Source organism: Molossus molossus, unplaced genomic scaffold, assembly GCF_014108415.1.
Source record: "Molossus molossus isolate mMolMol1 unplaced genomic scaffold, mMolMol1.p scaffold_m16_p_3, whole genome shotgun sequence".
Taxonomy (NCBI): domain Eukaryota; kingdom Metazoa; phylum Chordata; class Mammalia; order Chiroptera; family Molossidae; genus Molossus; species Molossus molossus.
Genome location: NW_023425366.1, coordinates 127,375,885 through 127,403,011, shown reverse-complemented (window position 1 = coordinate 127,403,011; position 27,127 = coordinate 127,375,885). Strand labels below are relative to the sequence as shown.

At 38.6% G+C, this 27,127-nt stretch overlaps 1 protein-coding gene across 8 annotated transcripts in view; it reads left to right on the top strand.

Annotated features, from left to right (window-relative positions):
- Positions 1-27,127, top strand: part of TNRC6A (trinucleotide repeat containing adaptor 6A) — a 106,320-nt gene that overhangs the window by 18,132 nt on the left and 61,061 nt on the right. For 7 of the 8 annotated variants that reach the window (XM_036280317.1, XM_036280314.1, XM_036280316.1 and 4 more), the window contains exons 3-4: positions 16,860-16,947; positions 25,866-25,887. In XM_036280317.1, coding sequence (XP_036136210.1) covers positions 16,860-16,947; positions 25,866-25,887 — 110 coding nt within the window. Of the gene's footprint in view, positions 1-14,896; positions 15,112-16,779; positions 16,948-25,865; positions 25,888-27,127 lie in introns of those variants that run through there. The other variant, XM_036280315.1, reaches the window with a different exon arrangement.

The following is a 27,127-nucleotide window of genomic DNA, read 5'->3' as shown; positions in this document are numbered from 1 at the left end:
TGCTATGCTATGCTATGATATGACAGCCATTTCTGTATTGATGGAAATTCAGTGTTTTTCTGCTTTTCTGCCCTTGTAAACCTTGCAGTGAACTTTCATATGGATATGGCCTCATGTGCTAGGGCTTTATTATTGTAAGGTACATGCTGAAGAATGTGGTGGCTGGTTAGAATATGTCTAGTTTTATTTTTTAAAGTTATTACCACAGTACCTTCCAAGAATTTTTAGTAATTTTCTTCGAGCAGTGTAAGAGAGAACCTCTTTGTTGTTGTTGTTGTTTTTATTCCTCACCTGAGGATATTTTTCTACTTACTAGATAGAGTGGGAGGGAGGGTAGCGGGGAGAGAGAGAAACATCAATGCGCAATGTGATAGAGCCACATCCACTGATTGCCTCCCCGCAGAACCCGACCAGGGCCTGGGACGAACCACAACCAAGGTAAGTGCCCTTGACCGGAATCAAAAGCGCGACTCATTGGTTCATGGGCCGATGCTCTAACTGCTGAGCCAAACTAGCCAGAGCAAGAGAGACCCTCTTAAATTTCATTCTTGCTAGCACTGGATACTTTACTCTTAAACATTTAGCCAATTAAAATTAGTTTTTAAAAAAAGTGGTATCTCATTCTAGCTTTAATTTGCCTTTATTAGAAAGAAAACCCAGCCCTGGCTGGTTTGGCTCAGTGGTAATAGCGTTGCCCACAGATCAAGGAGTGCCGGGTTTGATTCTAGCCAAGGACATGTGCCTTGGTTGTGGTTTGTCCCTGGCCCCAGTTGGGGTTGTGCGGGTGACAAGCAATCGATGTGTCTCTCTCACATCGATATTTCTCTCTTTCTTACTTCCTTTCTCCAGCTCTGTCGAAGATAAATGTAAAAAATCCTCGGGTGAGGATTTTAAAAAAGGAAAAAAAGAAAACCCAGCAACTTATTTTAAATATTAAGTTGGGTTTATATTAGGAAATACATGTTTGATTCAATATTAGAAAAATCCATCGATACAATTAATTATATCACCAATCAAAAGTCAAAAATCATATAACCAATGTGATTTATACAGTGAGATCTCCCTTCTGCTCACCTGAAATCCACCTCTTTATTCCTATTCTTTCCCCCATAATCCTATTAGTTTCTTTGGTGTTTTCTTCAGGTTCATTTTATACACACACAGGCAACTACGAATACATATCTTCTTTCTTGCTTTTTACACAAATGGTAGCATACTATGTACTCTGTCATGCACCTTGCATTTTTCCTGATGACTTTTTTTTAAAAGGACATTTTTGCTCATTTCTGATAGCTTTCTAGATACTTTCTATTTCTCTTTTGTTTAAAAAAACTATTGAATTCCACAAATGTGAGACCTTACAACTTAGCTATTCACTAGTTGTGGTCTAGTTGTTTCTTCCACACCATCTCCCACAGACATTCGCAAAATAAAAAATACTGGATTTGCAGTCTTGAAGACTACCAGTGCCTGTTCCCTCTTGTCAAGACCAGTGGCTATTCAGTCTTTGTCTTTGATTCTTTTGCTGTTCTTGCCCTGATCACACATCCCCATGCCTCTTGGAACTCTTAATACTTTGTATTGCTGCAATACATTCCATTACGTGTTCTTGTAAGAGGTGGAAGGAAATAAGAAAAGGATTGTGGAGGTGCAGTCTGGGGAGGAAGATCTATCACTTAATGCATCTAAAGGAAAATAATTATCTGTGGCTCCTGTACAGAGCAAGTACTTTGCTTGGGAGGGGAAAGGAAAGACCATGACTTTAAAAAAAGTTTTTTTCTTTTATTGTTGACAATATTGCAGATGCCCCCCATTTCCCCCCTTTGCCCAACTCCACCCAGCCCCCCACCACCACACCTCCCTCGTCTCCACACTATTGTGGCTATGCATGTATGTTCTTTAGCTAATTCCTTCACTGTCCTTTGTCCAACCCCCCTCCCCCACCCCCTTCACCTCTGACATTTGTCAGTCTGTTCCATGTATCCATGCCTTGTTTCTATTTTGTTCATTAGATTCCATCTATTGGTGAGATTGTATGGTATTTATCTTTTCTCTGACTGGCTTATTTTGCTTAGTATAACAATCTCCAGGTCCATCTGTGATGTTGCAAAAGGTAAGGGTTCCTTTTTTTCTGCATCCATGTGATATTTCATTGTGTAAGTGTACCACAGCTTTTTTATCCACTCTTCTACTAATGGGCACAGGGGCTGTTTCCAGATCTTGTCTATTGTAAATATTTCTGCTATGGATTTAGAGGTGCATATATTTTTTTCTGATTGGTGTTTTGGGACTCTTAGGATATACACCCAATAGTGGGATTGCTGGGTCAAAAAAACATTTCCATTTTTAATTTTTTGAGGAAACTCCATACTGTATTCTACAGTGGCGGCACCAGTCTACATTCCTACCAGCAGTGCGTTAGGGTTCTCTTTCTTCCACATGCTCGTCAGCACTTGTTTGTTAATTTATTGATAGTAGCCATTCTGATAGGTGTGAAGTGATACCTCATTGTAGTTTTAATATGCATCTTTCTGATGATTAGTGATGTTGAGCATTTTTTCATGTGTCTATTGACCATCTCTATGTCCTCTTTAGAGAATTGTCTGTTCAGATCCTTTGCCCAGTTTTAATTGGTTTGTTTGTCTTCCTGGTGTTGAGTTGTATTGGTTCCTTATATATTTTGGAGATTAACCTGTTATCAAATGAATCATTGACGAATATGTTCTCCCATAGTGGCTTCCCTTTTCATTTTGTTGATGGTTTCTTTTGCTGTGCAGAAGCTTTTTAGTTTGACGTAGTCCCATTTGTGTTGTTTTTTTCTTGTGTTTCCCCTTGCCCTTGGAGACATATTGGTAAAAATATTGCTATGATAGATGTCTAAGATTTTACTGCCTGTGTTTTCTTTAGGGTTTTTACAACTTACACTTAAGTCTTTGAGTTTATTTCTGTATATGGTGTAAGTTGATGGTCTAATTGCTTTTTTTTTTTTTTTTTGCATATACCTGTTCCAATTTTCCCAGCACCATTTATTGAAGAGACTGTCTTTACTCCAGTGTATGCTCTTGCCTTCTTTGTCAAATATTAATTGACCATAAATGTGTGGGTTGATTTCTGGGCCCTTTGTTGTGTTTCATTGATCTATATACCTGTTCTTGTGCCAGTACCAGGCTGTTTTGATTATGACGGCCTTGTAGTATAGTTTAATATTCAATATTGTGATTCCCCTCCTACTTTGTTCTTTCTCAATATTGCTGAGGCTATTAAGGGTCTTTTCTTGTTTCATATAAATTTTTACAATATTTGTTCTAGATCTGTGAAATATGCCATTGTTTTTTATTTTAATAGGAATTGCATTGAATCTTTGGATTGCTTTGGATAGTATGGACATTTTAATGATGTTAATTTTTCTAATCCATGAACATGGCATATGCTTCCACTGTTGACATCTTCTTCTCTTTCTTCAATGTCTTAAAGTTTTCCGAGTACAGGTCTTTTACCTCCTTGGCCAAGTTTATTTCTAGATACCTTTTTTGTTGTTATTGTTGCAATAGTAAGCAGGATTGTTTTCTTAGTCTTTCTTTCTTTCTTTCTTTCTTTCTTTCTTTCTTTCTTTCTTTCTTTCTATTTTTTTTTTTTTGTTAATCCCCACCCAAGGATATTTTTTCTATTGATTTTTAGAGAGTGTGGAACAGAGGGAGGGAGGGGAGACAGAGAAACATCAATGTGAATGATTGGTTGCCTCCTGCACATGCCCAGACTGGGGCCAGGGATTGAACCTGCAACCCAGGTTCATTTCCTTAACCTGGAATTGGATCCATGACCCTTTGTTGTGTGGGTGGATGCTCTAACCATGGAGCTACACTGGCTAGGGCTTTAGTTTTTTTCCTGGGAGTTTGTTATTGGTGTATAAAAATGCTGCCAATTTTTGGGTATTAATTTTGAACCATGCTATGTTGCTGAATTCATTTATTAAATCTAGTAGTTGTTTCGGTGGACTTTTAGGGTGTTCTATGTACAATATCATGTCATCTGCAAATAATGAAAGTTTTACTTTCTCCTTCTCAATTTGGATGCCTTTTATTTCTTGTCTGATGCTGTGGCCAGGACTTCCAGTAGTAAGTTATATAAGAAAGGTGGAAGTGGACATCTCTGTCTTGTTCCTAATCTTAAGGTAAATGCTTTTAGTTTTTACCCATTAAGTATGATGTTGACTGTAAGTTTTTCATGTGTAGCCTTTATTATGTTGAGTTATGATCCCTCTATTTCTACCTTGCTGAGAGTTTTTGTCATAAATGAATGCTGAATTTTATTGAATGCTTTTTCTGCATCTATTAATATGATCATGTGATTTTTTTCTTTCGTTTTGTTTATCTGATATATCACATTTATTGATTTGTGAATATTGTACCAGCCTTGCATCCCTGGAATGAATCTCACTTGGTCATAGTATATGTATATATGCAATGTATTGCTGGATCTGATTTGCTAATACTATGTTGAGGATATTAGCATTTATGTTCATCAGGGATAATGACCTGTGATTTTCTTTGTAGTGCCTTCGTCTGCATTTGGAATTAGGAAAATGCTGGCTTTGTAATAAGAGTTTGGAAGTCTTCCCTCCTCTTGAATTTTTCGGAATACTTTGAGAAGGTTAGGTGTTAGTTCTTCTTTGAATGTTTGGTAAAATTCACCTGTGAAGCCATCTGGTCCTTGATTTTTGTTTGTTGGGATTTTTTTCATTACTGATTCATTTCGTTAGTTACTGTCCATCTATTCAGGTTTTCTGATTCTTCTGATGGAGTTTGAAAGATTGTATGGTTCTAGGAATTTGTCCATTCCACCCACGTTGTCCAGTTTGTTGGCATATAGTTGTTCATAGTACAGTCAACCCTCGTTTATCGCGGTTAATCAGTTCCATACTCTATCATGATAGATGAATTTCCGCGAAGTAGGTTTCTTTATTTATAAGTGGAATATTTTGCAGTTAGAGCATAGAAAACCTGTTTACAACCTTCTAAATACATTTTTAACATTAGAGCCCTCTAGACATGAAATAATACCCTTTAGTCACCATTACACTCGTATTGCCCAATATATTAGACAAAATATTAGAAAAGACATATTAGACGTTACAAATATATCATTATTATTATTGTACATTTAATTACACACAGTTCTTACACACAACCACTAACATGAAAATAGTGCAACTTGTTCGATGATGAAGCCATGAAGATGAAGAGATGTACTGCACAGCAAAGAAGAGCAAGGTTACTGCTCCTCTGCAGGCACGGCCTCAGTAGGAGAGTCTTCAGGTGGTGCAGTATCTTCAGCAGGTGCGTCATCGTCATATTCCGCTGAAGGAGCACTAGGAGTAGGCAGTGGGTGTCTGGGTGCATGGCTGAAGAACATCATGATAGGCAGTTGCTGGCGCTGTCTTTTCATATGCATGAGGAGGCCTTTGTAGGGTTCTATCACTCCATCAGGTGCATTCCGGAAACCGCAGTGCGTGCATCATTTGTGGGTCCCATTTGCCAATCATGTCCTGTACTACCTTAATAGTTCTCACGACTTGTGAGAGACGCTCAAGTGTAAGGCCAACTTCCTCCTCCTGACCCCCAGGAACGTCTGGCTGCTCTTCCTCCTCCTCACTCGCAGACTTAGTCATCTCCACCAGATCCTTGTCAGTTAAGGACACCTGTTGTGGATGATACTCGCCCTTCTCAAGGATCTCCTGGAACGTGTTGTTCACGTAGTTCTCTGCTGCAGGCTGGTCAGCAGAGGTAGCTTCTCCGTGGAGAACGACTCTTCAGATGATACCTCTTCTGGAACTTCTCAAACCAACCCTTGCTTGCTGTGAAATTTCTGAACGTTGCAGGAGAGGGTCCTGGTTGAGGTTTGTCCGCCGTAAAGCGCTGATAAAGCCGCCTCTCCTTCTCCCGGATGACCATTGAATCCACAGAATGTTTTTCTTGCGGCTGTCGCTGATTCAAATGGCTAGGTCAGAACTTATTACAACTTGTCACGACGTGCTTTGCTTCCTTGTTGAAAGAGACAGTAGCCGTTGCACAGATGTTCTTTTCATCTTTACGGATGGAGTGAACGGTAGACTCATTCAAATCGTAATGGTGGGCATCCTCCATGATTTTCTTTCCATCTTTGATCATATCCAAGAGTTTCACCTTCTCCTGGATGGTAAGCATCTTCCTCCGGCGCTTAGTTTCAAGCAGCACATTTAGGAGCCATTGTGGGGCTTAGATAAAAGTTCTCAGAAATCACAAACACTTACAAGAGCAAAGATGCTTCTGATGTGTAACGATGTGGAAGCGCCTATGAGAGAAAAGAACTTGCATGAGGCTGAGCCAATCAGTGGCCAGGATAAGAAGAGGATAAGATAACCAATCAGTGAACAGCATGCTCTGATTGGCTTGGTTTCACCACACCTGATTTTTTTGGAAAATGTTATTGCCCACACACAAAGAAAGATCGAGGTGTTGCACCTGGCATGCGTTGAAGGATTTGCGGGGGTGCTCGAATACATAGACCTACAGTCCATACGTACAGTAATGTTTAATTTTAATTGTAATACAGGGGTGTATAATTGACTCAGACAGCCGAGCGCGCGCTGTATCATTTTCACTGTTTCAATCAACTTTTTAATGGATATCTTTGAAAAAACCACGATAGAGTGAAGCCGCGAAAGTCGAAGCACAAAGTGGTGAGGGACGACTGTATTTTCTTAACTATCCTTTGTATTTGTATGATTTCAGTTGTTACTTTGCATCTTTCATATCTGATTTTATTTACTTGGGTCCTCTCTCTTTGATTCTGGGTGAGTCTTGCTAAAGGTTCATCAATCTTGTTTATCTTTTTAAAGAACCAACTCTTGGCTTTATTGACCTTTTGTATTGTTTTTAAGACTCATTTATTTCTGCTCTGATCTTCATTTTTCCTTCCTTTTGCTTATTCTGGGCTTATCTTGTCCTCTGTCTAGTTCTTTTAGGTTGTAGGGTTAGTTTGCTTATTTGAGATTTTTCTTGCTTCTTTAGGTAGGCCTGTAATGCTAGGAACTTCTTTTTCAGAACTGCTTTTGGTGTATCCCATAATTCTGGGTTCTGTGTTCATTTTTATTTATTTTGAGGTAATTTTTTATTTCTTCCTGGGTCTCCTTGGTAACCCATTCATTGTAAAATACAAATCAGCTTAATTAGCTTGTGTATGTGTTTTTCAATTTTTGGGGGGGAGTTGATTTCTAGTTTCATGCCATTGTGATCTGAGAAGATGCTTGCTATGATTTCCGTCTTTTTGAATTTGTTAAGAGTTATTCTGTATCCTAACATTTGATCTATCGTTGAAAATATTCCATGTGCATTTAAGAAGAGTGTATAGGCTGCTTTGGCATGAAATGTTCCATAAATATAAATTAAATTTGTCTGTTCCAGCATGTCATTTAAGGTTGCTGTTTTCTTATAGATTTTTTTTTTTCGGGAGGAGTTTAGAAGATCTATCCCAGTGGTTCTCAACCTTTCTAATGCTGACCCTTTAATACAGTTCCTCATGTTGTGGTGACCCCAATCATGAAATTATTTTTGTTGTTACTTCATAACTGTAATTTTGCTACTTTTATGAATCACCATCGGAAATATGTGTTTTCCGATGGTCTTAGGTGACCCCTGTGAAAAGGAGGTTCAACCCCCAAAGGGGTCGCAACCCACTGGTTGAGAACTGCTGATCTATACAATGATGATAGTGGGGTGTTAAAGTCCCCTACTATGACTGTATTGCTGCCAATCTCTCCCTTAAAGTCCACAATCATTTTTTTTTAATACATTTTGGTGTTTCCATATTGGGTGGATATATGTTTACAAGGGTTATGGCCTCTTGTTGGATTGATCCTTCTAATATTATGTACTGACCTTCTCTGTCTCTTTTTATGGCCTTTGCTTTGAAGTCTATTTTGTCAGAAGTCTGTATTGCCACACCAGCGTTTTTTTTTCTCATTTCCATTTGCATGGAGTATTTTTTTTCTATCTCTTCGCTTTTAGTCTATGTTAATAGTTTGTTCTAAGATGGGTCTCTTGTTGAAAGCATATGTATGGGTCATGTTTTCTTATCCATTCAGCTACCCTGTGTCTTTTAAATAGATCATCTAATCTATTTACATTAACGCAAGGTGGGTCTCTTGTTGAAAGCATATGTATGGGTCATGTTTTCTTATCCATTCAGCTACCCTGTGTCTTTTAAATAGATCATCTAATCTATTTACATTAACGGTTTCATTGACTAGTATTTATCTATCTATTTATTTATTTTCATCATTTAGAGAGAGGAAGTGAGAGAGAGATAGAAACATTGATATGAGACAGAAACATCAATCAGTTACCTCCGGCATGCCCCCTACTGGGGATCGAGCCTGCAACCCCAGCATGTGCCCTGACCAGGAATCGAACCGGGACCTCTCAGTCCATGGGAAAACACTCAGTCGACTGAGCCATACTGGCTGGGTGACTTCTTTATTTATTTAAAATATGTTTTCTATTGATTCTCAGAGAGGGAAGAAGAGAGAGGGAGAGAGAGAAATATGTATAGGCTGCCTTTTACAAACTCCCCACTGGAGATTAAACCCAAAATCCAGGCATGTGCCCCAACTGGGAATTGAACTGGTGACCTCTTGGTACATGGGATGATGCTCAACCAGCTGGGCCACACAGCTGAGCCACACCAGCTGGGCCACTGGTACTTATTTATTGTCGTTTTTATACTTTATTTTTAAACTTATCTTTATTGTTGAATGTATTACAGATGTTCCTATTCTCCCTCTCCCCCAGCCCCTTCCTCCTCAATCCCACCCTCCTACTAATTTCCTCATACTATTGTCTGTGTCTGTTGGTTACTTATATATGCATATAAGTTCTTTGGTTTCTCTCTTCCCACCCCACCTACCCCCTTCCCTTTGAGGTTCATCAGTCAGCCAATTTGTACTTCTTAATTCCTTCATCTTTTTCACTCAACTCCCCTCCGGCAACCAACAAAAATTTCTCTGTATCTGTTCTGTTTCTGTTCTGCTTGCTCATTTTGTTTGTAGATTCAAGTGTTGATAGAGAGGTATTTATTGCCATTTTATTGTTCATATTTTTTTTTATCACCTTCAAGAAGACCTGTTAACATTTTGTATAATACTGGTTTGGTGATGATGAACTCCTTTAGCATTTTCTTGTCTGGGAAACTCTTTATATGGCCATCAATTCTAAATGATAGCTTTGCAGGATAGAGTAATCTTAGTTGTAGGTTTTTACTTTTCATCACTTAAAAATATTTCTTAACACTTCCTCGTGGCCTGCAAGTTTCTTTTGAGAAATCAGCTGATGGCCTTACAGGAGCTCCGTTGTAGGTAACTAACTGCTTTTAAGATTCTCTCTTTGTTTTTAACATTTGGCATTTTGATGATGTGTCTTGATGTGGACCTCTTTGGGTGCATCTTGTTTGGAACTCTGTGCTTTCTGAACTTGTATGTCTGTTTCTTTCACCAAGTTAGGGAAGTTTTCTATCATTTTTTCAAATAGGTTTTCAATTTCTTGCTCTCCGTCTTCTCCTGGCACCCCCATGATGTGAACGTTGGTATGCTTGAAGTTGTCCCACAGGCTCCTTATACTATCCTCATTTTTTGGATTCTTTTTTTCTTTTTGCTGTTCTGATTGGGTGTTTTTTGCTTCCTTATATTCTAAATCAATGGTTTGCATATTGGCTTCACCTACTCTACTATTGATTCCCTGTAAATTATTTTTTATTTCAGTTAATGCATCCTTCATTTATGACTGGTCCTTTATTATGCTCTTGAGACCCTCACTGAACTCATTGAGCATCCTTATAAGCAGTGTTTTGAGCCCTGCATCTGTTAGATTGCTTATCTCCATTTTGTTTAGTTCTTTTCCTGGAGTTTTGTTCTGTTCTTTCATTTGGGACATGTTTCTTTGTCTTCTCATTTTGGCTGCCGCCCTGTGTTTGTTTCTATGTATTAAGTAGAGTTGCTATGTCTCTTAGGCCTGTTGTATTAGGTGTCTCATAGCGTCCAGTGCCACAGCCTCCCTGATCACCCAGCTGGGCCCTTGAGTTGCACCCCTTGTGTGGACTTTACACCCTTTTGTTGTAATTCTTCCTTTTGTTGTAATTCTTTTTTCTTTTCTTTATTGATTTTGGAGAGAGAATAAGGAAGAGGGAGGGAGAGATAGAAATTTCAAAGCGAGAGCATCAATTGGCTGCTTCCTGTATGCCCGCCCCCCACTGGGGATCTGGCCCACAAACCTGGGCTTGTGCCCTGACCAGTAATCAAACCGGGAACTCTTGGTGCATGGGTCGATGCTCAACCACTGAACTATACTGGCCGGGCAGTAATTGAGTTTTGAGTGCTGTTGGCATGTCAATGGGATGTTTTTATTCAGGCTAATCAGCTGCAAGGACTAGCTGTTCCCACTAACCACCGACCTCTGATTACCTTGGATGATCAGCGGTGCTCTGGTACCCACTGAGTCCATTTCTTGAGTGTGTCACTTGTGGACGTGGTTGGGTGGTGGTGCTTTGACGTGGTCTGAAGCTGTTCACTGGGTGTGCTGGCTCTGGGGCAAGGTTAGCCACTGCTTGTGTTCTACCAGGGCCACCAGGCATAAGCTACAAAGCCATCTGCCAATGCCTGCTTCTAGTGCCAGGCCTGGGGCCACTTAGCAAGAGGTATGGGGCTCCCTGTGGCCAGATGCTGCTTGTTTGAGAGAATTTAGGAAAATCTGAAGCAGGAGTCAAAACAGGCCGATCTATGGTAAAGCCACTGCAAACAGCTTTGATGGCCTGAAAGTTGGGTGGGGCAGGGCCTCAGGGAATCACCAGGGTGGGACAGACAGTATGAGCCAGGTTGCTGGAGTCCCAGATATGATGCATGTCTGACTGTCCTGTGGGGTAAGGGCTCACCAAAGGAACAGTGGCCTCTGTCTGTCCAGGAGAAAGCTGCCTCTCTAGTGCTTGCCTCGATGCCAAACAACTCAGTTCTTCCCTGTAGGTGTCTGGTGCCTTTCAGGCTGCCTCCACTCTGCGCTGGAGCTTTGAGGGAGTGGGTCTGAGCAAGTTTATGCTTGGGCCCTTTAAGAGGAGCTTCTTGGGTCTCCAGCAGCCTCAGCCTCCCTCAGCCTCAATTTCCGCTGCTTTTACAGCCAGAAGTGATGGAGACTTCTCTTCCTGGCACTGGAACCCTGAGTCGGGCACCTGGTGTGGGGGGCAAGGACCCTTCACTCCTCAGGGAGGACCTTCACAGCCGAGGTGTCCTCCTGATTTTTATCCTCCACACATGGGTGTGGGACCAACCCATCCGCCTCTGCTCCTTCTATCAGTCTTGATATGGCTGCTGCTTTAATTCCGTAGTTGTAGGACTTCCATTCAGCTTGATGTCAGGCAGTTCTGAAGGATGGTTGTTCTGTAGTAATTTTGATGTGATTGTGGGAGGAGGCAAGTATTGTGTTTATCTATGCCGCCATCTTGACCAGAAGTCCATTTTTATACTTTATGTTTCTCTCTATATATGTTTCTTCATCTTCTTAAAGCATTTCTTTTATTGTTTCTTGCAGTGCTGATTTGGTGGTAATGGACTCACTCCTTTAGCCTTTATTGTCTGGGAAACTCTTTATTTCATCTTTCATTTCAAATGATAGCCTTGCTGGGTAGAGTATCTTTGTTTCAGGTCCTTGCTTTGCATTACTTTGAATACTTCCTGCCAGTCCCTTCTGGCCTGAAGTATTTCTGTTGAAAAATCACCTGACCTTATGGGAACTCCCTGTTTCTCTATTGCTGCCTTTAAGATTCTCTCTTAGTCTTTAGCCTTTGCCATTTAAATTATGACTTGTCTTGGTACCGGTCTCTTTGGGTTCATCTTTATTGGGACTCTGTGCTTCCTGAACTTGTGTGACTTTTTCCTTTACCAGGTTAGGGAACTTTTTTGTCACTTTTTCCAAACAGGTTTTTTGTCCCTTGCTCACTTTATTCTCCTTTGGTACCCCTATGATACAGATATTGTTATGTTTTTGGTTGTCCCAAAGTTCCCTTAAATGATCTTGTTTTTTAAAATTCTTTTTTCTTTTTGTTGCTGTGATTGTGTGTGTGTGTGTGTGTGTGTGTGTTTGTTTGTTTTGTCTTTCAAATTGATGATGATAGATCCTCTGCTTCATTCAGCCTGCTTTTAATTCCTTTCAGTGTATTCTTGATGTCAGATATGGTATTCATTTCCAAATGCTTTTTATTCATGGTTTCTATGTCCTTTTTCATGCTGATGTAGTCCTCACTCAGTTCCTTGAGCATGCTTATAACCATTATTCTGAACTCTACGTTTGACAAGTTGCTTCATCTTTTTCTGAAGATTCTTCCTTTTCTTTCATTTGGGGGTTGTTTCTTTCTCTCCTCATTTTAGCTGTCTCTCTGTGTTTGTTTCTATGTATTAGATAAAACTGCTCTGATTTCCAGTCTTCATGGGGTGGCCTTATGTAGTAAGTGCCATGTGGGACCCAGTGGTGCATTCTCTTTGATCTCCTGAGCTGGATGCTCTAGGAATGTTCCTTGTGTGGGTTATTGCGCGCCCCCCCCTTCTAATTGGGTCTTGATTGTGTTGTCTTGTTCATGGGTGGGGTCTCCTCTCAGGCTGACTGTGAGGCTGAACTCTGACCACATTGTGTGAGCTGATATACAGTTGCTGATGGAACAAAACAAAACTAGAGACAAAAACATTCAAAGGACCCCAACAACAGCAGCAAAAACAACCGCAAAAGAAATGAGAATTAGGAAAAAGAAAAGAGGATAAGAATAAGAAAAGAAAATATGAGGTGGAAGAAAAAAGAATAGGAAGGGAGAGAGCTAAAGAAGAATAAGAAAAGAAAATGGTAAAGAGGAAGGAAAAATTATGAAAAGGGGAAAATGAAGAGAAAGAAGAAAGAAACTAAGAAAAGCAGATAAGCGAAAGAAGAGGGAAAACAGTAAAAAAAAGGAGAAAAATAAGAGATCAAAGAAAAAAGAGAGAAAATAATAACAAAGCAATAAAAAAAGAAAAAAAAATGCAATATGTAGTTTGTGTTGGCAGGGTTTAGTGCCTGCTGTGATCTCCCTTTGTGTCCTGCTCTTATGTTGACTGAGGCTGTTTTGTTTGCCTTGTTTGCCGGTTGGTTCCAGGCTTCCCCAGAGGTCTGTGGTGCTAGCCACTGTCAAAACTGTCTACTTTTGGCTCTTAAGAATCTGTTCGAAGGTTCAAGCTATCCACAGCTTGTGGTTACCTCCACAGGGCTTGGCTGCACATAGGAGAGGCCACTGCACTCTCAGGCTAGCTTTTCAATAGCACAGGGCCAAGGGAGTACCATGACTTTGGGAACCAGATTTGAATCCTGATTCCACACTGTACTAGCTAGATGATTTTGGACAAGTCACTTAACCTTTTTGAGGTTCAGTTTTTTTCATCTATAAAAGGGAAACATATTTATTATTTTTTAAAAGTGAAAATATACATAAAGTACTCAGCTTAGTTACTAACACTTTAATTGCTGAGAAGTTTGTTCTCATTCCTAGATCTAGAACTTGCAGATTTGTTCAGGGGATGAACAATTGCTGACTGGAATGTTGTGTTTGTGAAGCATGTGTCAAATATGCTGGATCAGGTAGACCTATTAGGCCCATCAACCTTACTCCTTTTGCTAGATAACTGTAAAGGATAGAACTAGATGTCGTAGATGGATCGCTACTAGCATTTAAATCCTGAGAGCTGAAGTGTTTGGGCATAGGTGGACTACTTATATATATTTTTCCAGTTGACTTTCTGAAGGGGGAGATGTGGGAAAAGTGGTTAGTTTGCCTTGATGAGAGTATTGAGAAACAACTTATCCCCTATGCTTACAACATCAGCAGATGCTGTCGTATTTCTTTGAGAGGAACTGTGGTACTTCATTTAAGTACTAAGGAGACGATTTTTTGCTGGGAAAACACTTGCTTAACCTCATCAAGAAGTTTTCAAAATGAAGTTTGAGAAGGGAGAAAAAGTTCTAGGTAGATAGTAAGGGTACATCCTATGGAGTAAAGTTAGTGACACAGAAGATTAGAGAAGGATGTGCCTATGACTCCCAGAATGTAAGGAACAGATGCTGAACATCCCTGACCTTGCTACATAATATATGCCCAGAGTATCATGAGAAAAGTAGAATAAATGCATTTTTGGGGTGCCACTGAGAATTTATGAGAGGGGTTCATGACTAGGCATTTGAATGCTTCCTAGAGGCACTTTGTTAAGTAACCATGCCTCATTCAATCCTTATAAAAATGTTATGAAGTACATATATATCCCCAATTTCAATATGGAACCTGAGCCTGTAGATGGTTAAGTATTTAGAGATAGTAATCAGCTTTTGATGGGTAACTCAGCCATGATGTAACTTAATTACGTTTGTTTCCTCTTCCTCTCATATGCTGAGGCTGGCTTGATCCTTGACTTTCCAGTATGGGGGAGTGAGTAAGTCATAGTTACAGTTGGCACCAGTATGTTTTGCTATTGTGTTAGCCAGGTGACAGTTCTACTTGGGACAATGACGAAATATAACAAGTAGTCGTCCTTTTCTTGCACCTTCTAACTGATTTTAGCAGTCATTCTTCACTGTACATAGTGTCACTCACTCACTCACTGTTCACTGTCTACCTGTATCTCCACTGGCTACATCCATCAGTAGAGCCAACTTGAGCTTTGTGTAATCTCACTTAGGTCAACTTATAGCACCCCTTCCAATTTCTTACGTATTCGCCTATTTCTTTTATCTTTCTTAAAAAATATGTTTTTATTGATTTCAGAGAGAGTATGGGAGCGGGAGAGAGAGAGATAGAAATATCATTAAGAAACATCAACATTGATCGGTTTCCTCCTGCGTGCCCCCTATTGGGGGTCAAGCCCGCAACTCATGCTTGTGCCCTGACTCAGAATCTAACCAATGACCTCTTCTTGGTGCATAGGTGGACAGTCTCTCTCATCTTACCTTCTAGTTCATATCCCTTGAATCGCTCCTTGTCTGCCCGATATTCATAATGTTCCTTCTGGAAAGCTTCCTCAAGGTAGAGTTTAGGTAGAAATTTTCTCTTTGTGTGTCAATTTTTTTCAAGTATCTGATGATTTTTGGTTGTCTGTTGATATAAATGAAGGTTTAGGTTATAGACTCTATGGCAATTAATGTTGGTAACTGGAGTGGGTTCCCCTTAACTTTGCTTAGCTTTTATTACCCTGTAGGCTCCTCCCTCAAACAGGAGGGCTGATGCTGAGCTGAGCTATGTGTGTGAAGAGTGTGGTTGGCAGGCTTCACTTCACTTTAGGGTGTGAGGGAGGGGTGGCAGTAGTTAGCAATAAGAAAGGCTTTGATCTGGGTCATCAAACCTGCCTTCTGCCAACGGTTTAGTTTTTTTTAATTCTTTTTAGACTTATAAACACCCTTTATTTGCCAAATGCCACATTGGGAGCTGGGAACACATCTTTACTCATAAAGTCTACATTTAATGTGCTTAAAATTTAAGGTTTAGAGTCTTTAAAAAAGTGTTTCTTTAGTTTTAGGCTGGATTTGAATGCAGCTGCACTTTTAACTGTGTAGGCATGAGAATGGGAAGTGCCAGGGAGGAGTTGAGCATTGGCCTTTCTAACCCTTCAGGCAGTCCTGCTGCACTCTTTTTTTTAATCTTCACCCGAGGACATTTTTCCATTTTTTGTTCAGATAGAGTAGGAGGGAGAGAGAGAGAGAGAAACATCAACGTGGAAGGGACACATCGAGTGGCTGCCACCCGCAGGACCCAACCACGGCCAGGGACAAACTGCAACTGAGGTACGTGCCCTTAGCGGGAACCGAACCCAGGTCTCTCTGGACCGCAGGCCAACGCTCTAACCGCTGGGCCAAACCGGCCATGGCAGTCCTGCTGCATTCTAATTTTTGCTCTCCCAGCTCTAATCGTGGAGCCTCTCTAGAGCCCTATCAGAGGATGGCATGTACATTCATTTAGGACTTAAAGTGTTTATTCTTGGGTTGGAGCTTCCTTTATTCTTGTTTATTTCTCAGCTCTGAATAGATTTATTACCTTTTTTTTCTATCATTTCAGTAAGATATAGTGAAAAAGAAGAGGCAGACACATTTGCCCAAGTCTGTCATTTTGAAATGAGCCAGAGGTTCTTTAGACAAGTTTGAGTATTTGTGATTTTAAGAATTGAAACAAGCTTATTTAATTAATGCATTATTGTTTCCCAAGTATTTATAGAATAGTTTGGAATGCTTTTAGAATGTGAAATTATTGTCATGCTGAAGTACATCATCTATATATGAATAACTTATGTTCTAAAAATAGTTACATAGTTTTTTAGAGCAAGGACAGCCAAAGATACCCCAGATACCTGGGCAAGAGAGGATTTTGGCATTGCCATTTGCTACTAATAATTGATAATTGGGACCAGAAGCAAGGTATCTCTGGCTCACATGATGTTATTTATATTATAGAATTGTTTCCTGATGTAACATTAGCTAATTTCAGGTTGTCTTCCTTGATAATGACATTAACCTGTTAACCGGGGAATAACCGGGGAATTCCCTTTTTACTGTATGCAACGTTTGACGTATTTATACATCCCGCTTGGTTAACAGGTTAAGATAAAAACTCTATATGGTGGCTATATAGATTTAGGTTGTAATTTGTGTTTATTTCAGTGAATGATAAAAGAATAATTTGCCATGTCTTTACTTCTAATAGAGTGAAAATGAATCTGTATGCAACATTATTTTTATTTCTTAATACATTTTGGGAAAGTTAATTGCAACTGTATGGTTCAGGGATTTAGTGCAAGAAGAAGAACAGTTGATGGAAGAAAAGAAAAAGAAAAAAGACGACAAGAAAAAGAAGGAAGCTGCTCAAAAGAAGGTAGTATATGTATAAACTATTTATATTAAGCAGTTGAAACATAAATTTAAAAATAAAATTACTCTTATTGAATTTTAAAGCATTCGATTTAATGTTTTAACTTCAATGCAGTTTCATTTTAACCTTTAATATCTTTGACTATGTATATTTAGTAACTTGCCAAATGCATACGATTTAATTTTAATTTAACTTAATGTATAGTTATTTAATCTTGCCAATAGTTTTTTTCCAAAGGTAAGTGCTTTGTATAGGTCTTTGCCTTTCAATTAGCTGTTGATAGGTTTTCATAATCTGTCATTTCATAAGTGAGAAGAGAATGGAATTGGTAGCTGCATAGATGGATTTGAAATCTGGCTCTCTCATATGGCATGCAGAGCATTGTGGCCTTAAACTTTATTTATTCTTTCTGGGCCTTAAAAGTTTTCTTATGTTTTGTAAAATGAGTATTAAATTAAACGAGATAATGTAATACATACACATAATAATACACAATTGGAAATAAAGTAATACAACAATATAGTAATAAAGGAAATGGTATTGTACATAATAGAAAATAAAGTGTCAATTTCCTTTTCACTTTTTGTTTAGTACCTGGACTGGTTTTTAAAATTTGCAGTTTTTATTATGGTATTTTAATGAACTCTAAGACACAATTTGTTGCAAAAGCCGTTTAGCCAGAAACGGTAACCAAAGCAATACAAATTGCAGAAAAATAAAAGATTATGTTCGTAATTTCAAAAATTTTTACAAGTTAATACTAAGGGCTTATGAAGGTTAACTGAGCTGGCTCTCATTTATAGTATCAAGCTTTCAAGGCTCTTAATTGTTCTAAAAGACCCAGTGAAGTTACTGTTGTATTTTTTTATTCTAATGAAAAATTATGATTTTAATTTTTATGTAACTCTTTTGTGCCAGGCACTGTGCTAGGAACTGGATGTATATAACAGCAACATAGCTCTACAATATTTAATAGGGGAAAACAAAGGATACAAAACTCTGGTAGGTAGGGAACTGTTAAAGCAGAGAGAACTGCTTAACTTGGCGTGAAACAGGGCAGGTGACAGGGAAGTTTTGGGGGAATAGAAGTTGGCCAAGTGAAGAAGGAGCAGAATACAAAAGGATTCCAAACAGACTAACTTCAGAAGAAAATGTCCATAGCCTTGCGGTAAAGTATGGGTTCTGATGGGGAGCTAGCCAAGGGTAGAAATGTCAGGGAACGAGACTCAGGAGGTTGATGGTAGCTATCAGCTCTTCTAGGGGTTTGGGCCATTGAGTTTACCTTGGCAAATTATAGATTGGATTGAAAGGGGAAGAAACTAGAAGCTGAGATACTGGTGCAGGGACTAAAAAAAGTCCACAGAAGTTTTTGAAAAGATACGAAGAGAGAGGAACCTAGATTGACTCTTAGTTTCCAGTTTGAGTGATTGAATACATTTTGGGAGCAGTTAATCAGGTTAGAGGATACACAGAACTGGTCCTTGAATAACGTGTTGATGAGATGTAGGAATTTAACTCTTGTTTATATCAATTAGCCTATTGGTTTCATTTTACTCCTTTCCCCATAGTTCCAAGAACCTATTCAGGGCATTAAGTGAGGATTTACTATAATCCAGTTTTGGATGTGCTGAGGTTAGGTTGTGATCAGCTGATCCTGAGGAGGGGTGGAGTACACAGCACCATGGAGGAGGATTAAGGTTGGGGTGATAGGTGACTCCTGCCATTGGCCTTTTGGTTGCTCTCAGGAGTGAATGGAAAGAGATGCATCAGTATTTGTCATAGTTAGGGTTTGGAATAGGCTTCTAGTACAGTTATCCTGCTTTGCTTTTATGAAGAGCTATATTGGTACTGTCGAGTTTTGGCATTGACATTTGACAGTTCCCTTAGGCCTGTGATATAGGATGGTCTTGGCAATCTGGTCAGTCCTTGCTCAGGATTGTGGCTTCTGTAAGTCTAAGATTTTGGGCAGGCATATCAAACTCATGGTGTGAAGGCCATTTACTTAATGAAAAGAATTTATAAGAAATTAAAGACATTTATTGAGGAAGATGCTTGGGCGTATTTTATGTAGAATTAGTAGTTTGGCAAGCATCTGAATATTGATCCCTATTGATCCTTGCTTCTAAGGAATCTTAAGATTTAGCTGGTAAGTCAGGATGTTGTGAAATGGTTAGAGAAAAGACCTAAGTTATTATATAAAGAAGCATGCTTATTTGGAATTTACTTTGTTCACTGAGGACATTCTAAGAAAGGGAGGATTCACTGGAATTTCTTTGAATATTGTGTGTTTAAAATATGTAATGTGAGTATAATTTTTAAGTTATAACATACAAATTATGGCTCTTGTTGTTAGTTTGTTTTTTTCATATCCAGTTTCCAAATCACTAGTTCAATATCTGTAACCATAAATGACAATTTTTGTGCCATTGGCTTCTCGGTAGATCTGAAGTGACAGCTTTCCATGTTCTCACTTCACGCCCGCCTCGACGTATGGTTCTAGTTTCTCATCTCAACCATGTCCTGCTAGAGCTGTTCTCAGAGGCTTAGAGAGGTGGGCAGTGTTTTCTTCTTTTGCCAGACCTTCAGCATTGGTAAGGTATTTTTTTATGTCCCACAAACACAGTAATACCTAGTCAGTGAACACAATATAAAGGAAGGTTTAATACCTCTAATGTTAAGATTAGTAGGCTAGACTGCCACTGTGACACTGTTCTTCAGATTCCAAATAACCAGCTTACAACTGCATTTAAATACAACCCATTGGTGAAGTGAGGACAGCTGGTATTTCTAGATGCTGTTACTAAATAGCTTTTAAAAAACAAAACAAAAAAAACTCTCAAGGTGACATGTTTACAGCCCATATGAAAGATTGTGAGTTACAAGAGTTTTGAGACCAGTTTCTTCGAGCTTGTCTGTTGTAGGAGCAAGCAGGTATATCCAGGTAGGTGGCAAACATCTACATAAGGCATGTAGGCAGGCCCATTATATGTTGGAACATAAATTCACTAAAAGAAAAAATTTGCCTGTTTCATCTGTGTATACTTTTTAAAAATCTATATATTTTATTTCTGAAAAAAACTTCAGATACTCTATGTTCTAATCCATTCATTATATATATATAAGGGACCCAAGCATTAAAGTTAGTTAAATGTCTAACCATGGTTTCATCAGGGTGCTGGAACTAGGAATAGAATCAAAATCTTCTATTCCTCAGCTGGTGCTTTTCCAGAACTCAGTACCATGGCTTTATCCGTTCTGTACAGAACTTACTATGCGTTTGCTTTGTTTTCACAATCTAAAGGTGAACTTTAAAGCTGGAAATAATATATATGGTCTTTTTTTTTTTTTTAATCCTTACCCAAGGACATTTTTGCATTTAACTTCAGATAGAGCTGGAGGGAGAGAGGGCCGGAGAGAGAGAGAGAGAGAGAGAGAGAGAGAGAGAGAGAGAGAGAGAGAAACAGAGAAACAGAGAAACAGAGAAACATCAATGTGAGAGAGACATCTACTGGCTTCCATTCACATGACCCCAACTGGGGCTGGAGAAATACTGCAACCGAGGTACGTGCCCTTAGCGGGAACAAACCCAGGTCTCTCTGGTCTGCAGGCCGATACTCTAACCACTGAGCCAAACCAGCATGCTATTATGGTAATTTTTATAAGGCATTAAAAGGTCTTATGCCATGGGTGCAAAAAACAGTCTCTAGTAGCCACTGTAGTCTTTTAAAGAAATTGTACTTCAGACCACAGGTTATTTTTTTATTAAAAACAACAACAACAACAAAAAAACCCCCAGATAACACAACTCCTTATATAAACAACCAGACACCAACAAGGCTTTCTATAATGTTTTTATTATGATAGCTTTTCTTATTTTGTCTATTTAAATATAAATTGATTTAAATTCATCTTTAAAGAAATATTACACAAAAATTACATGTGTTTTATTGTATCTCAGCCCCAATACATCTCTATTAATTAATAGAGCTCAATGATTGAATGGCTTTGTTAAAAAAAATTTTTTTTTAAATTTTTTTGCAAAACCCTATTTTACATCTCAGAATGTTTTTACTTATCGTCTATTTACTTATCTTCTGATTCTAAGACTTAGAAAATAATTTGACATAGTATTGGGAATATAGTTTCTGTACTTAAAAAGGGGGGAACAATAGTAGCAGTAAGTTGTTACCATAGATTTATATCCAGGTTCTGTTTTTAGAAGAAATTTCCAGGAGTCTTGAGGATATACAGTGAGGAGGAAAAAGAAGGTTGAGAAATGGGTTAATTATAGAGGGGATAATTTAGTATAACCTTTATTTTAAACTTGTAATTGTAGTTCCTAGAAAGCATTTAATCGTTGAGGGCTGGAAGGAAGCAACAATACAAATTGGGACCTTTTTTTAAGAGACAGTTTTGTTACTTAGTGTTAAGTGCTGAAGGGACTTATAGGCTTTGTGGATTCAGATGTGTTTGTTCACTTTGTTTAAATGAGACTTCATTCTCTTTTAGAAATTTTAGTGTTTACTTTTCTTGTCTCTCAAAGACCATTTTGTTCTGAGACTAGGGATCATATTAAGCAGTCTAAGTGGCAGTTTTGTTTGTTTGTTTGCTTTTTCAGTAAGCTAGGGGATAATATAACCAGGCCTGAAACATTGCACTCATCTAGAGTGTCCCCTTATGGTCCTGCCCCTTATTTTAGCTTTCTGCAGTCATGTGCTGCATAAGAACATTTGGATCAGTGACTGATTGCATATACAACAGTGGTCCCCTAAGTTAAGAATGGAACTGAAATGTTCCCATCTCCTAGTGAAATGGTTTGGTGGTAGCTTGGTGCAATACTCAGATACTATTGTGTTACAGTTGCCTGCAGTGTTCAGTACAAGTAGTATGTGGTACAGGTTTGTAGCCTAGGAGCTATGGGGGAACAGAATTTGTCACCCCCAAATATGTCTTTTTGGCCTAAGGGTTATTTTAAGCTGGTTAATTTTAAGAAACAGCAGACGTGGAGAAACTCTGAAAACCAAATAAAAGTTACCCTGTGTAAAAGACATTTACATTGTAAGGGAAATCTCTGTCACAGTGCCTTCCTCTACCAGGAAGAGGGGGGGTGACATTATCTCTAGAAACTCTCATTAGTGCAGAAGTTAATGACAAATCTGTATAACCACCTTTACAAATCTGCTTTATTGTGCTTTTCCTGGGAACCTGCATTACTGACTCCCACCAACCCCAACATCTTCCATCTTTAGCTGAAGAAAGTATTTAAGGTGGTGGGTTCAGTTATTTTGGTAAGATTTTGTTTTCCTGGGTCTTTCCCATGTATATAGGAAGTATATATGTTGCTAAACTTTTTTGTTTTTCTTCTGTTAATCTGTCATTTATTACAGATGTCTCAATTAAAGACCCCGAGGGTAGAGGGAAAGTTATTTTTCCTCTCCTACAGAGCAGTAGGTCATATACCATGCAGCCAAAGTGTGCATTAGGCCATTCCTTCTAGATTTGCTAAGTGCCTCTATGATCACATAACCATATCACCTCATGACGCAGTTCTCAGAATGAATCCCCATTGTTAAGCAGCATGAGATTATTCTCTTTTTCCTTTTTTAAACTCATTTTAATTCAGCAGACTTTGTTTAAACTCATTTTAGTTCAGTTCTAGACTTTGCTAAGAAATCATAGAAAAACTTCCTTACCAGCAGGTGGGGCTGATAGCAGCAGTAGCTGCTGCTATCTTATGAATGTTCTCTGTATGCCAGACATTGTCTTAAGCACTGTATATGAGTTAAATCATTTTATCCTCATTGTCACACTTTTTGTTCTTGTCTTATAGATGAGGAAACCAAGCTTTAGAGAATTTAACTAATTTTGACCAAGGTCACAGTGTGTAAGTGGTGGGGCCAGGACTCAAAAGCCAGGCAGTCTAGCTCCAGGCTCTGACCTCTTAACCAGCAAGTATGCTTAGTGATAGAGGAGTTGGGACAAGTGGTACAGAGCCCAAAAGAAAGAAAACAGCTAGCATGCTATGTCTGCCACCTGTCTGGTGCCTTCATTAATGAATTGAGGCAGTTGTGAAAATTGCTTGTGGAATCGCAGCTTAGGTTTGTTTGTTTAAGGAAAAAAATGTATTCAAAATGTAAGTCATCCTGCTTCTAGACTTTTCAGAATTCTTTAATTCTGTAACTATACCTCACATTTGAATAGTGTTGTGTATTTTCCCACAAAAGATATTTTTATATTTTACTTGAGCCTCATAATAGCCCTGTAAAGCAAACAATACAGTTTTTTTTCTTTTATCCTTACCCGAGGACATTTTTCCATTTTTTTGTTCAGATAGAGTAGGAGGGAGAGAGAGAGAGAAAAAAAAACATTGATGTGAAAGGGACACATTGAGTGGCTGCCACCTGCACAACCCAACCAGGGCCGGGATCAAACTGCAACCGAGGTACATGCCCTTAGTGGGAACCGAACTCCGGTCTCTCTGGACCGGAGGCTGACGCTCTAACCACTGAGCAAAACTGGCCAGGGCCAGTACAGATTTTTTTTCTCCTTATATTTGAGGAATTAGGAAGCTGAGACCCAGAAAGTTTAAATGACAAGGTCATTCAAAAGTCAAAAGTCAGTTGAAGTTAGTTTTAATATATTCTGTGTAACCCAACAGATAACCAAAAAATTACTATTTTAACATCTAACGGTATAAAATATTAATGAGATAGTTCGGTCCTGTGTTTTATACATATCAATTTAGACTAGCTATTTTTCAGTGGTCAGCAGCCACATACGAATAGTGGCTACCATTTTAAACAGTGCAGATAAACACTGTTAAATAGTTTGAGTAATATACTAGGTCCTGGACTAACCCACAAAAACCTATTTTAAAGCAATGGAGCTCTTATCAGTTCCATTCCTCCTAGTCAGTTAGGAGCTCTTGGATTCTGTTACCTACATTTCTTTACTATATCAGTCAATGTTCTGATGGGAAGACATCTTTAGGTGTCTCCTTGTTGCCATTCTCTGTGTATGACAGCAAACAATGAAATTGATCATTTTTCTGAAGCAACACAGTTTCCCAAAGGACTTGCAGAAAGAGTATCCTTTATGTTGTAAAGCCTAGAGGAACAACACTGTATATCTTGGAGTTTAGTAATGTGGTCATGTACTGTAACTTAGTTTTTTTGGAAGTAAACTGTGGAAGAAACAGGAGAGTTTAAAAGAAAAGATTTACAACTTTTAATGTAATTTTTATGCCCTGGCCAGTTTGGCTCAGTGGTTAGAGTGTTGGCCCGCGGACTAGAGAGTCCTGGGTTTGGTTCCCGCTAAGGGCATGTACCTCTATTGTAGTTTGTCTCCAGCCCCGGTTGGGGTTGTGTGGATGGCAGCCAGTCAGTGTGTTTCTCTGACATCGACGTTTCTCTCTCTCTCTTCCCCTGCCTCTCCCTCCCGCTGTATCTGAAGATAAATGCAAAAATGTCCTCTGGTGAGGATAAAAAAAATAATAATAATAGTGCTGGCCGGTTTGGCTCAGCGGTTGGAATGTCCACCTGCGGACCAGAGAGTCCTGGGTTTGGTTCCCGCTAGGGGCACGTACCCCACCTCCATAAAAAATAATTTTTATGCTAATATTTTGGCTTCAGAAAACTACAAATGTTATTGTTTGACATGACACTTCTATACTTTGAAGTATTTATATACCGAGTTCTCTCTAATAAGACTTTTTTACTACTACTAGATTTTTAAAACTATTTCTCCAGAAATTTAGTATTCAACCTAGGTGACTTTTTTTGCCATTGTCTTTCTATCAGTTTTTTTAAAAATACTTGATCCATATAAAGTAAAAGATGGCCCTCCATTATTTTACATATCACTAGTGCTCTAAAACTTGGTAAAGCACAACTGACTCTGGCTCTCTGGGAAAAGATTAATGTTTGTTGTGTCTTTACTATTAGGGCAATTGCCATGTAGCTCTATAATGATATAATTAAAAATTGGCATTTTTGTTAATAATAATTTTATATGACTAAGCAAAGTGAACTATCAAGCCCCATGACAGGAAGTTAAGAAATGCTTTATCTTCATTTAGAAATGATTCCTGGTTATCAGTTAAAATTATTCAGTCTTTCCTCGACTCCCTGCCTATCCTTGTATCTTTTATTTTTTAGGACTCCCATACAATTGGTCTTAATGAAAAAGTTGATTTTATGGTGACCTCTGTCTAGAATCAGTTCTCTCTCTTTGAGCCACCATGAGGCCGTCCTACTGTGCCCAAATCCCTCTCCCTATTGTGTCACAGACAGTGGAAATAGAGGCAGGCATGGAAAGCAGGGCGCATGTCCATGTGAAGTTACCTTCTGAATATGGTAATTTTAATGAATTGTCATATGTCAGAAGTGGCATATATTTGAAAATTTTCCCCAATCAAAAATACTTAAAGGTTAACTATGTTTAACTCTTATAACAGCCTAATTATTACTAATTTGGCTTAAGTGGTTATCTTTAGCTTTTCTTTCAGAAAACTTAACTCATCTTTTATAATTTGAAACAATTTTTGAAGCCGTTTAAACATGTGCAAAACTCATTAGATACATTAATGAAAAGATGAGAATTATGTAAAAATCATTTAAAAACTAAATACGTGCAATTCCATTTTTATTGTACATTGTCATACAATGTCTTCTTTGCATTGCATCTACAGAAACATTTTTTAATTTTTTATTAATAAACATTGTATCAGAAACAGTTGGGTACATCTATGGGAAAAGCATGCTTCCTTTGCATACCTTTTCCTTATGTAGTTCATCTAAATGACAGATTCCTTATTTAATAAAAGTGTATATATGTCTTATATATAATCTATGAGCATTTTGTCATAACAACCCATTTCTTTGTTTCATATTTACATTGTTTTTTGTTTGTTTTTATTTTAGGCCACTGAACAAAAAATCAAAGGTACGTTGTTTAAAGCTATTTTTTATTCTTCTCTCTTTTTTTTTTTTTTCCCCATTAAAGCAAGTTTGTTTATATGCATTTTTATTCACCTCTAGAGTGGGAGAGAGACAAGAATGTAAGAATCAGAGGGTTGGGGGCAGGCTTCTTCAGTGATACCACATTGAAGTCATCCTTTGGGGTTCATACTTTATCGTGGTGGATATTACACTTTTAGAATATACTTTCTCAGGACCTATTTTGCAGCTGTCTCTGAAGATGAACACCACTTCCCTTGATTTAAGTGTTTGAGCACAGGTACCTTTCCCTCAGTCTTCAGTCAAAAGTCTTCCCTTGCTTTATTTCTTGTCCTCTGTGTACATTGTCCCCCTCTCCTTCCTATAGAAAGATATGACATCCACTCTGTATTATCACTGAAGATAGTAGATTGCTAACCTTATGGTCATTGTATCAGGTTGAACAGCTCCCAGTACACAGCAAGCAAAAGACTTCAGAGAGGTAAGGTAACAGGAACTGAATTCCTTTCAGATCCTAAATCAGGAATTCTTCACCCTTGTAGGAGTTGACTGCATGGTATTGAAATGTGTAGGGCTAGCTATCAGATGCTAAACTTGTTAGGCCTAAAGATTCTGAATTTTTACTTTGAGCTGCATCAAAAGTATGTCTGTGCATTTGGTTGATATACTGCCTGTTTTAATTTGAGGTCAGCATTGGTCAAGGTAACATTTATTAGGTACAGTTGTATAAGAGTAAATAAGAAACGTTGTAGCTTATATTTTACCGGAGAAAATGGCAGTAGAAGGACATACCCAAACACAGTATCTCTGACGTGATTTGGTTAAAGTAAATGTCTTAGTTGTCCTGGATCCTAGAGGGATGATAATTAGTTAACATAGTGAGTTAAGGAAGGCCTCCTTGAGGAAGACCTTAAGATTATGAATCTTAAATGATTTAACAGCCAGTCTAAAAGAAAGAGAATGAAATGGCAGAGGGATCAGCATGATGAAGGCACAGAGATAGGCAGAGATAGGCAGTAATGTGGTATTATAGGCAGTGGTGGAATTTCTAGAACATTAAATACACAGTGAGAAGTGAACAGGTTGGAAGGGTTTCTCTGAAGAGATAGGCGGGAATCAGGTCAAAGATGGCTTCATATTCTGAATGTATGAAGGAAATGAGACTTTTATTTTATAGGCTGCTAGGAGCCACTGAAGAGTTTAAGCAGAGGAGTGACATGGTTGGG